This window comes from Taeniopygia guttata, chromosome 1A (assembly GCF_048771995.1).
Source record: "Taeniopygia guttata chromosome 1A, bTaeGut7.mat, whole genome shotgun sequence".
Taxonomy (NCBI): Eukaryota; Metazoa; Chordata; class Aves; order Passeriformes; family Estrildidae; genus Taeniopygia; species Taeniopygia guttata.
Genome location: NC_133025.1, coordinates 28,460,815 through 28,476,336, shown reverse-complemented (window position 1 = coordinate 28,476,336; position 15,522 = coordinate 28,460,815). Strand labels below are relative to the sequence as shown.

General features: G+C 35.5%; 1 protein-coding gene across 3 annotated transcripts in view; it reads right to left on the bottom strand.

Moving 5' to 3' along the window:
• PPHLN1 (periphilin 1) overlaps window positions 1–15,522 on the bottom strand; it is a 62,640-nt gene that overhangs the window by 44,017 nt on the left and 3,101 nt on the right. For 2 of the 3 annotated variants that reach the window (XM_041711504.2, XM_030258385.4), the window contains exons 3-6: window positions 13,753–13,800; window positions 12,575–12,666; window positions 9,226–9,405; window positions 8,720–8,775 (exon numbers count right to left, since the gene is read on the bottom strand). In XM_041711504.2, coding sequence (XP_041567438.1) covers window positions 8,720–8,775; window positions 9,226–9,405; window positions 12,575–12,666; window position 13,753 — 329 coding nt within the window. In that variant the 5' untranslated portion in view covers window positions 13,754–13,800. The remainder of the gene's footprint in view (window positions 1–8,719; window positions 8,776–9,225; window positions 9,406–12,574; window positions 12,667–13,752; window positions 13,801–15,522) is intronic. The other variant, XM_072922237.1, reaches the window with a different exon arrangement.

Sequence of the window (15,522 nt, the reverse complement as noted above, 5' to 3'; positions counted from 1 at the left end):
TGCTGTGTGTAATGACATCAATATTCAGTTTCACTTAAACAAAGGCATTTATTGTCAGCTCATAAACAAGTTCTACAGAGCTTCCTATACAAAGGAAAGAACCTTTGGTTATGCAAATATATATAATGACCTAATGTCAAGACTAACAAATATATACAATGAACTAATGTCAAGACTAACACTGAGAATAATTTGTTACCACACAAAAATAGTATAATCTTTTAAAAATATTACCAATAGCATGAGATCATGGAATTGCTTTATTAACTTTTCCTCAGATGTAGATCACAGAACCCTAAACACAAGGAAATGACACATCAAAAATTTTCTCTTTGAAGCAAGATGCTTAACAAATGGATGCCTAAATTATCAGTAATACTACACTTTTTCCTCTCCTCTCCTCTCCTGTATCATAATATTCCCACCCTCTCTCAATGGGAATTGAATCTAAAATGTTTAGTATATTCAAAATATAACAAACAAGTCCTTGGAACCTAACAGATGATGATGAAGAAAGTACTTTCCTAAGGGAAATTCTGTCAGTCTTCTGTGACAATACACCTCAACATGAGAAAGCCATGACTACATTCATCAGTCCAATTCATTGCTTTGAGATTTAGTTAGATGCCATCTTAACAGAAGTTGTCTGCACTCGGAGGGACACTCCCTTCTCTTTCCCTCCCCCACTGTCTCCAAAGCTAGCTGTTTTTCAACAAAGTAGCTAGGAAACTTTCTCCGAATAATCAAGTGCTACCCATGGGATTTTGTCTCATTATTTCCCAATCCATCATTAACCTGCTAGTTTTGATACCATCTATAGTGCTAGCTATAAGACTGGACCAGGCAAGCTCACTTTTCAAAGACTTCCTTTAAGAAATATGTTAATCAAGATCTTACAGCGTAAAGATACATAATCTTATCTTTAGGTACATTATCCTATCATAAATTGTAAACAGAGGAGCCCCTTACAGTTTATTAGCATTATGTAAACAACATTTATTAGAAGGAAATCATAATGTTCCAAGATGTGACTTAGTTTTAAACAATGAATCAATGTTAATACAAAATTTAACTGAATCTGCACAGACTACTGAATTTTTCCTTAGAGGTGCATCATAACATATCAACACCTGTAGTAAACAGGTGTCTCACACCTGTTTTAAAAGGTGTGTCTCACACCCTTTTAAAAAATATAAGGATGGCATCAATTTCATGTAGCAATGTAAAACCTTACAAAAACTACAGTGGGAAACAGTTGTACACACAAAAAGCCACAAATCCTTAAAACATAACACAGCTTTGGATCAAAAGCAAGTCAAATAAACATGATAGCAGCTGAGAATTGACATGATAAGAACTTTTCGGGTTTGCTTTTTTACCAAATTTGGTGTGTTTGCTCTAATTTTGTCAAATACTTACAAGTCAATTTACTACCTGGCCATTCCTTACTCAATAACAATTTTTAAGAATATAAAAATGTTCTTAGTAAAGTTTATAAGTATCTGTCTCTATCCTTTCTCAATGCCTCAGAATCACAGCAGAGAAGCTGCATTTAAATGTCACTGAAACATTTAAAAGAACCAAAGTATAAGAAATACCATACATACAGAATCAGACTAAAAATAGATATTGTAATTATGCTTTTCAAAAACAAGCTCACCCAGTTTTCTCTTAGGGCTTTTAGAGAAGTTAAATCCAGGATTTAGAACCATTCCACATTTCACAGAACAGGCCAGCTCTATTGTATGAGGCTGTTTATTTACAAGCTCAGGAGAAAAAAAATCAGCGGGAAGTTCTGCTAATTTGATAGTTTAAACTCCTTTCTCTCATCCTGAGATGGAAACTGCATAACCAATTAGAATTCTGCACAATCCTCTAAAAGCAACAAAACTATCAGCAAGCAATGTCTGAAATCAAACTTGTTTTTTAGCATCATATAGATAAATTTTGCAAAGAAAATAAAACAGCCTTCAATAAACATCACAATCAATTGTTATACAAAAAAAAATTAAAATATTAATCTCTCGGCAACTAAAACTAGCTACCAGTGAAAGCAACATTCACCTTACAGTTTAGCTACACAATTAGCTAAAACATGTAAAAACATCCCAGTTGAAAATAAGAGCAATTTCTACCTCTTCCCCATATTTTTACATTAGAGTACGGGGGCAAAAAAAAAAATTCTACAGTGGAAACCCTGCCTACTAACCTCTTACCCCCATTCTCAAGTGACAAACACTTCAGAAGTGGAATGACAGCAGTCTTGCTTTGAATGAAGTTTCCAGAATAATTCTAGATATATGCACACAGTGCCCATATGCAGCAGAAACTCAGATTGACATAAAATTCGTAGTAAGAAAACAGGCACTGTTCACATAGATAGTCTCTGGGTTCCAAGTTAAATAGAAGAAAGGTTCATCACAACAATAAAACCAAACTTGTCCAAATTACAACATTTTACTTTCAGATGACCTGCATCAGTGGACATTTCTGAACTACTCTTGATATACTCAGTCTTCAGTACAGGGCATTTTCAAAATGCTATGTGGTATCTGCATGAGAAGATTTGAGTTCTTAAAATCCACTCAAAATAAAAACTTACAGACCTACAGAACCCAAAGTGCTGGCATACAATCAGATATATTTAACTCTGACTGAGTAATGACAATCAAATTATGGAACATAAATCTCAGTTTGCAAAGAAACTGGTTGTCCTAAGCACAAAAGAGCTACAGTCAGCAGAGCAGAAAACAGTTCTTAAAGAAAATGTAGCAAGTACTCAATCAGTAAGACTGCTGCATAAAACATGAACTGAATATGAAGTCGTTAAATATTTAGGGTAAACCAGAACCAACTTTTAAGTTGTATATTACCTATTATCTTGTTCCAAAAGGTTCTAATTTTCCCCCTCCACCCTCCAAAACATCATACGCCAAGATAAACTAATTTAGCAAGCAGCTTAACACAATGGGTTTTCTGAGCAAAAGATTTCAACAGACAAGTTCTTGCCTGGAGTTGTAGACAGGTATAACGAATCTACCACAACGATCTATTATAAGGAAACTGTAATGTTGTATATGAATAAACAAGCTACTCAGCCATGTGAATACCTGAGAGGTTCAATGTTCTGGCAGAGATTCTATTTATTTATTAAAAGGCATGTGCTAATGAGTAGAATTACAGCTCTGCTTATCAATCGCTGTCAAAAACAAAACCATTTTCCTTGGGTGACTGCCATATTTATTTCCCTCCACACATCTTTTAATAAAGAATGAGGTTCTTATATGGTGTCCCTTAAGAGCTGTCAAATATTGCAACGAAACAGCAGACTTATGTACATTTATAGCACCATCTCATAAATCCCTTTGGCTAAGTTTATCTTCTATAAGCAAGACACAGATCAGTTTGCATGACAAGAAAGTTTAAATCCAAAGCCTAAAGGCCTCCCACAATATAATACTCTGCTTTAATATATTATACTATTTAAACACATTCACTATTTCATTAATTAAAGAAAACACACAGGGGGGAGGAAAAAAAACCCAAGAAACAACTGCCCCCTGTAATTCAAAGGTGATTGCATAGTGACAATGTAAAGATAACCGCCTTGGCCTATGACACACCTAGACTCTCAATATTAAAGGCTGCTTTATTGAGAGAAGAGTCAGTGACCCTCAACTTCCATATGGAGACTCTCTCAAAGATTTTCATTTAAAATAACCATTCTTACCAAAGTACAATTTTCTTCTCAATGTATGATCTTCAGACCACAACTCTACAACATCGTGTCATCACTTTGTGCACTTAAAAGGGGTTAATCACAAAATGGAAGGGCAGTTCAAGTAGACATCAAAAAGTCAAGATTGCTGGGCCTCTATCCCCCACTTTGCAACCAATTTACTCCATGGCCTGCAGTAAATACATTCTCACTGTGAAGGTGCATGCATCTAGAAAAACCAAGATATATTATCCTTTACCAGCCTAAAGTGGTAATTGCAAGTTTAATGCTCAGAAAACCACGTGTTTTTTTCAAAGAAAAGACAATAAGCCATCGATTTAAAATACTTCCAAAACAGAACATAGAACTGACTAATGAATTGCAATTGTTCACAGATCAAACTGTTTACAATTAAATTTCTATATTTTGCCAGACAGTTTTCTCTCATTTGCAGCACCAAAATTACTTCAGTATTTCCATTTATTAAAAAGTATTCCTAAGCACTCCAGGAAATAAGCAGATCTGGTTTTATGGACAAATGCATTAGTACTAAAGACTGGACTACTAAAATTAGTTCCTAATTTCACTTAGAATGTGGGAGAAAAACCCAACACACAGTAAACAAAACAACACATGTAGCAAGTTTCCTCCCTTAGCAAAGGAAAAATTATTCATATGTACAGCTGAAGAGGAGATATTAAAAATGTCCTATGTAAGCCACTTCTCAGGAGTCTACTTTTCACTTATTCTACAAATATGACAACCATTATTCTACAAAAATCTGGGCCTCAGATCATTCTAAGGATCAAATTTAATGCATGTGTAGCTGGGATTTACAAGTGCGTCATTTTGTAATTTCTCTTTGAAGATGAGTCTTACCCATCTTAACTTGCCAAGTTTCGTATATTTCATATCTTGTAAACTCAGTTTGGTTGGTACAAAAAAAAAAAAAAAAAAGAATGAAGTAATGCTCTGTGCACTCAAAAGGATTAAAATTTGGCATGACTAAAGTGAACAGCAGCTAACAATCTTCCAAAGCATTTCACACTGAAAAGTTCATCTGACCTTATAAAAATGAACTTGGATGCAAAACCCAATGCTATGAGGCCCATAGGGAAGTACTACAAAACTAGAATCCTTCAACATATAGCAGCTTGGCTCCCTGCAACTTTTAAAAAAATCTGACATGCATGAGTACCTTGCATAAATGAGCCTAATATATTGCTGAAGACAAATACTAACACAGCTCCAGAAATTATCAACATCAATACAAGATAAACGTACAAAGAAGTCATGTATTAATTGATCTCAACCTCCTTCGAATTGCTAAGTCTCACAATTCTCATAGCATCAGCAACCAAGGCATTAATGTGTGCAGAAAATTTCCTCCAAACTATGATGTACAATTCTTTATGTATACCAACTGCACTTGAACCAAAACACATTTCAAATCAAGCTAAAACAAAATTCACATCAGTTCCTAAAGTTCAGAATTCCTTAGGTGACTACAGGAGAGAAAGAGCTGGGAACTCATTTTGAAATCTATGCCCCGCACATCCTTTGTATTCTTTGATTTTTTACATTTAAAATATGTATCTTCACCATAAAAAAAGTCATGGTCAGGATGACAGCTGTTCACTAAATATAGTATAGAACAGAGCTAACAACTCTCAAAAAGCATGTGGAAAGAAGAGTAATGCTCCACTCAGTGCTAGACATGATAATGTCTACCATGTAAATGACAGCTGCTTGGAAACCAGAGCTTAACCCTATAAGGAGGAAGGCAAGAAAAAGACAGTAAGCCAAGTGCTAGAACCTCTGCAATTCTCTTGTCACTCATGAAGAACTGCGGCTGGTCAATATCACAGATGAAGCCACAAGTCTACAAATTATAAGTAACCAAGCCTGTCCTATTTTTAAGAAAAAGGCAAGAAGCTTAAAAAAGCCCAACAAAATACCACTGAAGAAACAACAGGGGAAAAAATACAAAAAAAAAAAATCCCCATTCAACAGCAAATTTTAAGAGAATTACAGAATGACAGAACATAAGGAGTTGGAAGGGACCCACAAGGATCTTTGAGTCCAGCTCCTGGTCCAGCACAGGACCATCCCCAAGAGTCACACCAGGTGTCTGAGAGCATTGTCCAACACTTATTGCACTCTGTTGGGCTGGTGCTGTGACCACTTCCCTGGGGAGCCTGTTCCAGTGCACGAGCACCCTCTGGGTGAGAAACCTTTTCCTGATATCCAACATAAACCTACCCTGACTCAGCTTCAGGCCATTCCCTCAAGTTGTGTCACCACAGAGCAGAGATCAGTGTCCGCCCCTCCTCTTTCCCTCACGAGGAAGCTGTAACTGCAATGAGGTTCTCAGTCTCCTCTTCCCCAGGCTGAGCAGACCAAGTGACCTCAGCTGCTCCACATAATGCTTCTCCTCAAGGCCCTTCATCATCTTTGTTACCCTCCTTTGGACACTTTCTAATAGATTAATATTTTTCTCATATTGTGGTGCCCAAAACTGCACACAGGACTCAGCTAAGGACATTTGATATTGCAGATAAGTGGCATTTTACTTCGGGAGAATCTCCAGTAATGTTTTTCAGCACTCAAGATAGGGAGAAGAAAAACGCAAAGAGTAAGAGATGAGAAAGTATTTTTTGACAGGTACGTTTTCAAAAACTAAAACAGAAAAATTTGAAAGATGAATACTCAAAAGGAGATGCTAAAATCATATTGACAACAACTTCTTACAGCACATTTTTAGCTGCTGATTGCAATTTTAAAAATAATTAAGAAAGCCATTATTTCTGTAAATAAATAAGCTATTATTTTTAAGAATTTACAGTCACTGTACTAACTATGAAAATCCATTAACCATACAAATCTCCTGATTGTCTAGCTTCTAACTATGCTTTAGTCACATTCCATGCAATCTTTTAAAAAATACTTCTGGTTAAAATCATCTTAAACATCCTCCTCTTTCCTTGAAGAATTATGCGTACTCCAAAGAACTTTACCTAAAATAACTTTAAGCATATCCAAAGAGAAGGCATTTTTGCACAAAATAACTTTTTTAGATCATGTTTTCTTGAGCAAACGTCTTTGAAATAGAAAGTAACTAGCATTTTCACCACAGGAGACAACATATACCATGAAATGTACTTTGATTTCCTCCTTGAGATCCACTCCATTGCTCAATAGTGGCCAATATGCAAAGAATTGTAATTAAGTTTACAAACATGGAACACTACAAATGTTTAGCAGTCTGATCACAAGACTTTACTTTCAAGATTACTTATTATATTTATTTAATGAATCAATAGGATTTCATTCAATTCCAAATATATTTGAACCATGGATCTTTATGAAGTTCTTCCATAGTATTACTGCAGTTGTGTAACAGCTATATATAGTCCGAAGTATATAACATATATTCAGATGGGACTATCATATGCGACACAACACACTTATAAAGCCTTCAACAAAATGAGCTGACATTTCAACCTCACTTTTTTAAACCTTATTTTGAAAGGAAGAAATCAGGATGCATTTAAGACAATTTTTTTGACCACTGGGTGCCACTCTTGTTCTGTGTACAATAAACTGCCTGACACTAACTCAGTCTCCTCAGCCTTTTTAGTTTTTTCCTTAGCTTTAAACAACCCTGATTCTTCTAAATTGAGAGGAAAAGATGGAAAAACTTTTACACAAATTTTTATTAAGCACTCCTTTTCAAAACCTTTTATTATTGCTTCTAGCCCTAAGATAGAATTTCTGAAAGAAGTCTATTACACACAGACCCTTATGATGTATGAAGGATTTCCTTTATGATGAGGTTATAGAATAATCCATCTGTGTTATGTCTAAATCATCCCTTTCAATGGAATAGATATCTATTGCAACTGTATGCCCCTGTATGGATATTGCTACTGACAGCATCATACTGAGTTTGCAACACCACAAGACTGAGGCTTGTCCTGTCTGAGCTTTTTCTGACCTGCTTGCAGTCTTTTTTTTTAACTTGCTGCTAGCTTAACAGCAATTTTTTCCAACTGGCCAGGTGTCCACAGCTAACTTGGTTTACTTCTGTTGTTCTTTGTATGGTACAACCATAGTTTTAAATACATGTTGTAACAAGGAGTTATTCTATGATATTATGACTAACACCATGACACAATACCTACAAATACAGGCTGGTATAATACAGATCTTGAGAAGTGGAAATGCAGGATATGGCATATAAAAGCATAGCCATCAGATGATATTCTTAGATCAGACTGCTAATATTTCACCTATACTAACAATCCATTGTCTAACTATTTAAGGTGACTTTCATCCTTGCCCATAAGTTTTGAGTGTAACACTATCCTGTGCACTTTACTTGCTAACTCAAATAATCCATATCAAACATAATTGCAGGCATGTGTATATTGCACACCTATGATTTACCACTAGTCCTTAGATTTCATAAATGGGAACCTGAGGCACAGACTAAGAAGGGTTCATAGAAATTAATATTACATATGATGGAAATATACACTCATCAGTTCAGCTGAGAAAACAGGGAGCTCAGAAGAAGGCTGTGGTGAACTTCATATTTCCATTATCTATCCCACCAACCTTTAAAATGACACAGGCATCATTATATTGTAGCCCCAATGTATTGCAGAATCAAATAATAATAGAACAAAGAATTCTCTGAAATCATGTAAGAAGTGTGACAGATCAGAAATGCATTAAATTACTTACTCTTCCAGGTTACCATCCTAAAGATGTTATAACGATACCTCCTATCCTTATTAAACTAGAGACTTTCATGTAATATAATTTATTTAATTACTATTTCAAACAATACAACGTTTTTCCAGAATTATCTTTTACTTCAACAGATGTCCTTTCCCTGTTATTTCACTGGCCTGCTCTACCAGCTGTATGGGTGACCAAGTAAAATGCCCTTAATATTCGCAGCCTATGCACGGCACTACTACAATAAAAAAATACCTGTATTCAGGTCTTGTAGAATGATCATCCCTTGCCCATCTGTATCCTGATTCATCCTGCAAAACATATATGCAAAACAATTGTGTGACATGTATCTCAATGTCAGATGTCAAGTACAGTCAGTTGCCAAATGGTACTTAATTACTGCAAAACCAAAGCATTTAATGAGCTAAAAAAATATTAACCCTTGCAACTTGTTTCTTCTCAATTTATTCACTGTATCCATTTAAATTTTATTTTCTTCCTCTGTCAATATTGAATAGAGCAACTTTGCAATGCTATACAAAACACGAAAACTACAGAAGCTTCCAAAGCATATATGTTTGCTCGGACTTAAAGAAGACTTTCCTCCTTGAAGTAGAAATTACCATCAACACCTTGAAATTACGGAATTTCCATCAGCTGGATTGCAGGGGGCAACAACACTGACCTTTCCAGTATTTTAATTACCTATTATTCAAGCCTTAATGGGAAAACAAACATCATAAACGTGTGAGAAGAATCACCTTACGTACACCTCGGTGTGGAGGGCCACTTCTTCGGTCATGGTCAAAACTACGACCCTCGTTATAGTCTCTGTATTCAGCATGACCGTAATCGTCATAGCGACTGTAATTCCCATCCCCAGGTCTCTCAAGCAGCGGTGGTTTCTTGGGCACAATGTTTACTATTCTGTGGTAATCATCCTAAACCACAAAACAAAATCATACCGCTTTTAACAGCTGAAAATCTGTAATGAATAAACAAATGTAGAACCAAGTTATTTCCAAATATGGGACTTAAAAGAGGAAATTGCACAGGGAAACAGCAACATTAAAAATCATGCCAGTCTGAAAGTGAACTAACTTATTAAATCTAATTGGACACTACTCATATTCAATCCTTAGGCATTACAAATTTAATTGTAGAGGGAAAAATTTAAACATGGTTTAATTGTCTTTTGAAAGTTTATAAGCAGTAGCAGTAGCTACTTTTTGAGCATTGGTTAGCTACATGTATTTCTCAGATTTTTACATTTTCTTCAGAATGCAACAAAGAAAGTCACACCTGTAATGCCTATAAAAAAAAGAGTCCATTTGAAAATACTAACAATTTTCCTTATATCCATAACATCCTCCACACTGCAGAGACTGTAGAAGATAGACCTTGCTTCATAATCTGCATAGATAAACACATGCTAAATACAATGCAGTAGGTGATCTGAAGATTCAAGTTACAGAATTTCAACACTCTCAATTTTTCTTTTAGTACACATTTCAGGCGGCTTTTTGCTATAACACAAAATTAATTTATTTCCTTCAAATAACATGTCATACACCATTTGTCAGCTAAACAAATTCTTTGTTTATTAAATACAAATTGCACAGCTGCAAAAAAAATAAATTCAATTTTACTGGAACTAATTTTATGTAAGTCAATTGCAAATAAAAAGCGAATGAAAACATGAATGCAAGATTTTGTTTTTTAAATCTTCTTCCTTTAGCAAAACATTTTTTTAATGGGACTTAAAAGCTAATGCAGAGACTTGAGTTAGCATGTGCAATTTGGTGGGCGGGTCGAGGGGAAAGACACTCAAGCCATTTTTTTAACAGTAAGAAGTCACAATCTAATGCATTGATAGTTTTTGCAGAAGAATACACTGTGTTCACAAACTGCTAAATACTGTCATGCAAAAAACGTTACTTTTGATTTTAGAGATCATCCAACAAAGCCAGCCTACAGCCATACAGGTGCAAAGTGGAGACTACATACACAGTCATACACAGGCACAATGCTTGATCTACTCTTACCTCAATGAACATCCTCTACACGGAACTTTTTTTTTAGTTTGGTGTCTTACAAAGATGTGCAGTGCAGCTTAAATAAAACTGCTCCATGCTTTAACCTCACCCAGAAGACCCCACCACATAACTATACTGACATATAGAAGAACAGTTACATGAAAACTCGATGAGTATCCTACCCACGCAATTATGTCAAGTGCTTGCAATTGCACGTTCTTTAACAGTATCTGTGTTTCTACTACAGTCTGTACTTAATATACAATTAGCACCCAGTTTAGATGACGATACATCTATTGCTTTCTTCAAAAAACAAGATAGTTCATTCTGTATCATTGGCACATCTCATTTCTAACATACTAACCTGTCAGCAAACACTAAGCATATTAACAGACTGAACAAATTAATTCCACTTGTCTAATCCAAATTAAGTCAGACTTCTACATGTGAACACAAATACAAGGCTCACAAGGACAGAAAGTATCTTCCAACTAGCTTGAATCTGCAGAGCTGTATGAGAAGGAATTCCATATCCATCTTTCAGTATGGCAGAGAGACACCATGTCTTGGTTTGCCCAGTTACAGGGGATGTTGTTTTGGTACAGATGGGTAGCATTAAATGTGATGAGTGTACTCTGCTATTCCCTTCAACCCCAGTTCCAAACATATGTAATATAAAGCTAGCATTGAACTATCTAGTGAACATTTGCATCAAAATGAGTGCATCACATCTTTTAGACTATAAATTTTCATAATGCCTAATCACAGATTGTTCCCTGGACAGCGTGAGGGATTACAGGAATTTAGAAATGTCAATGATGCAATGGTTAAATTAAATTGGCAACACGTTAGTCAAACAACTGAAAAAACATCTGTGAAAATACATTCTGCCTTTCCTCTTGTCCTGTCTTGATAAGCATTTTGGAGAAGGAGGTAGCTAAACAGCCTGTGAAAATCAATCTGATTTCCAGCTTGCTGAAAATGCAGAAATGTTACTTTTGCCTGTCACAGTAACAAAAATGTCACAGAGCAGCCGAACTACTCAATAGAGAAGCCTGTGTAATTAGTTACACAGAGTAACCAAAAGTTTTCAAAGAGATAAGCTGAGAACAAAACAGAACCCAGAAGACACTAAATCAGTAATGGTATTATTTCAACATTCACCACAAGAAAAAGGGCAGTCAGATAAGAGGCACTGGCACCTTAAATTTTGTTTTGCCAAAAGCACATTACACAGGATGTAAATAGAAATATCAAAAAGTATTCTTAAAATTCTATTTACAGTGTAATACCTCAAAAGACAAAGCTACAGCCTGTTTTTTACATTTGTTGGAGACTTCAGACAAGGGAGAAAAAATAATTGCCCAACTTTTTGGAACAGAGAATTCCTAAAAGCATTCTGAAGTTATTCTATAGCACAGCAAGCACAGCTTCTGCATTTGCTTTTACAAGCATACCATACATACATACATAACACACCACAAAAGGCTCTGTATCTACAAGGAGATTTCTGTTGACACTCTTCTTGTAAAGTGTTTCCTTTACAGGACTACAATGCACAACTTCAGCAAAGAAGTACTTTCAACACTTGTTAAAATATCTTCTCCTATACTTTAACCATTATTAAAAAAACTGTGCTGGTGACAAGAACAATCATGAAAGAAGTTCCTTTACCACCTCAAGTTACTTAAAAGAAATATTAACATAAAAAGACTATGGAAAAATATAACACTAGTATGGCCTCTTGTTCCCCAGAAGTAATTAAAAATCCTGTTCTTAATAACAAAGAATTACACCAAAAAAAATCAGTTTACCAAAATATAAATATTCTAAAACAGTTCCAACAGATTTGAAAACTAAAAAAAAAAGGAACAAATACTTAATTCAGTAGGCAGTCTGTTATTTCTGTGCAGATTCATGTGCCAAATTGCTGACTTCAAAGAAAGGGGAAAAAAATTAACTTATACTAGGATCTTACACAGGTACATAAATCCACCCCTATGGTACAGGTCATTGTATAAAGGTATAGTAGAACGTTATAATGCTACAGATATAATGCTGACTACACACTTACATCACCATGAACCCTTGGAGGGACACGTTCTCTTGGAACTCTTTCGTAGTCATATCGCCCTTCAGACCACATTTCATCTCTTCGATATGCCACTAAAGACAATGAAAATACAATTAGTGAAAAACAGACTCATTATGAATAGACAAAAGGACAGTGAGCATAAAAATAAAGGTTCCAGGATTTCTCCCAATACAATGGATTATGCACAAGCCCTGTACATACATTTTTATTATTAGCCCTTTAAAATATAGAAAGTGTGTAATGAACTTGGAGCAAAAATAATTTGCAGAATGGGCAAGAACATGAAACTGAAAATTGGTTCAGTATAATCAGTAAAATTACAGGACTTAGAGATACTATAAATTTCTCTATTCAAATATATACATATTGCAAATACTAGATGTACAAACAAATGCATACACACATACCTTACAGCAATTTTAATACTGTTCTGCTAAGAACACTGGAACTTGAAAAAAAAGTAATTCAATATCTATTTATTAAATAATTTCTCCTCTTTAAAAGAATATAATAATCTGAATTATTTCATCAACTCAATCATCTGGAAAGAGATCAAAATGCAGCAAAAAACTTCTTGGTACAAAGCCCCATATTTTGATTACATGCATACAATACATTCTTCACATGCAGATACTTCCTGTTTTAAATTGGGAGACAGCAGAACAAAAAAATACCTCTTTCCAGAGGAAAGGAAGCAGAGTTAGCCATTAAAGACAGGTGGAAATAAATAATCATCCTAAGAGATTCTAGTCATGCTGTGCTAGACAACACAGACTTAAGGAGTTCAAACCTTTCTGATGATTATAAAGGTGAGAAATTATCTACTATACAACACTGAAAGTAGATAAGTAACTGCTAGAATTATATTTTTCAAACCTTCCATCACAATAGTAGCTCTAGGTGTTAAAAACAGTCAATATGGAAAAGTAACAGCAGGTCATGTTCAGAAGGAGAAATACATAATGTTACCTACTTGCACAAAGTAAAAACACTTTGCTGGAAATAGACTTCTGAGGCTATATAAAACTAATGATTAGTACAGATGCTAAGAATCGACATCAAAGAGTTTATTAACTCTTTCATGAGGTAGCAATCTTTTTAGAGGTAGCACTAATTCTGATATACACTTTTGCAAAATATAACATTCACATACTTACTTTTCTGTCAATTTTAGCAACTCTGCTTCTGAAGATCCATTCACCTACCTACAAAAAAAAAGCAATTTAGGTTAGCAAAAAATACAAATATATTCATCATAAGTATTTTTTTTCTGTTAAGTAAAGCAGACAGATACAAACTAAATGTTTTAACTGTCTGTACCCTGTGTACATCTGTCTTTGTAAAGAAAAATAAGATTCAGTTGCATGTGATGAGAAGCTAATTAAAAGCTTGATCTAACAAAGACCTTTCTTTTGACAAAAGAAAGTGAATCCTGATAAAGAAGCTCTTTCCTCAACTATAAGATGCTCAGAGATGTTCATCTATGTTCACACATTTTGACCTTAGCATTGGTTCAAACGGACCAGATTATCTTCTTAAAACATAGTCCCATTTTATAACAGACTTCACCTTAAGTTTGTTCTACAACCAAGACACAGAACTAGTCTGATGTAGCTACAGGTTATAAATCAAAAGCTGATTAAACCAACCAGCTGATCCTAGTTTTAGTAAGGACAAAAGTGAGAGGATCCACCATCCCTGCCCTCTCCAGTAAGCTCCATTTAAGAGTTATTAATTCTGAAACCACTGCTCATATTGCTGCATTGGATGGTCAGATGCATCATCAGAAGCATGTTCCTGGCACTTTCACAGTAACTACCTCAACTTTTCTTTATTTTGTACTTCGCTGACTTTTTCTAGAGCCTTAAAAATGCACACCAGGGCTATATGTGCATGAACAGCTCTAAGGTCAACCCCATGCCCTCCTTCCCACATTACCAGGAGGATGCTCTATCTGCTCTTAGTTGTCCCCACCACCCTCTTTTCTTTGTGCCCAGAACAGTACTTGAACATCTCTGTGTTTTTGTGTACCAGGAGGGACAAATTAGCTATGGCAAGACAAAACCATTATGTTGAAAAGGCATCATGTGCTCTGCCTTAAAACACTTCACTGCTGGTTGCTCGTGCCCAGCCCTTGCCCAGGGTGGATCATTCCTTCTGTCTGTACTTGCCCACAGCTGGGAAGCACCTGAATTGCCCACAGCACCCACTCTCTCCCCTGCTCATCCACAGCCACTCACCTCTCATACAGACAGAGATTTAGGTACTTGATGGCAACCCTCAGTTTTTTAGACACAGAGCAAAATACCAGAAGCTGAATTCAGATGAGGTTTTCAAGTGAGCTGGGTTTTTTTTCCATTTTGACAAATACATTACTGACCCTGTCCTTTAGCCTGCAGAAGTTATCAAAACTGTTAACTGAACACTTAACTGAACACAACGTTCAAAAAGCAACACATCTCAGATAAGTGCTACTGAAGCTGAGCACAAACTTACACCTCATGCTGCTTTGTCAGTCAAAGCACCTCCAACAACCCAACACCCATCACAGGCAGCAGACACCAACATTCACACCCCCATTATTTTATCAGCAGCAAGGCTGATAAAAACACTCCCTTTTTTAATCACTGTTGGACCTCACTGAAATGAGAAAGAATTAAGACCAGCATTTCAACAAAAACACAAGCTGGAAAAAGGAAGAGATACTCCATCACAAAAGTCAACAAACTGACAAAAAAATACACTAGCCAAAAAGTAACTATGCAGGTAGAAGAAAAATCTTATCTGCATTTAGAGGAATGAAATTTAAGGAAATTTAAAGGAATTAAGAAAGTTAATCAGGCAGAATAAACCACCAAGTACATTGGTTAAAATGCTGGTAATGTAAACAAGTAGAAGACCAATTTTATAGAGAAGACAAAACAGAC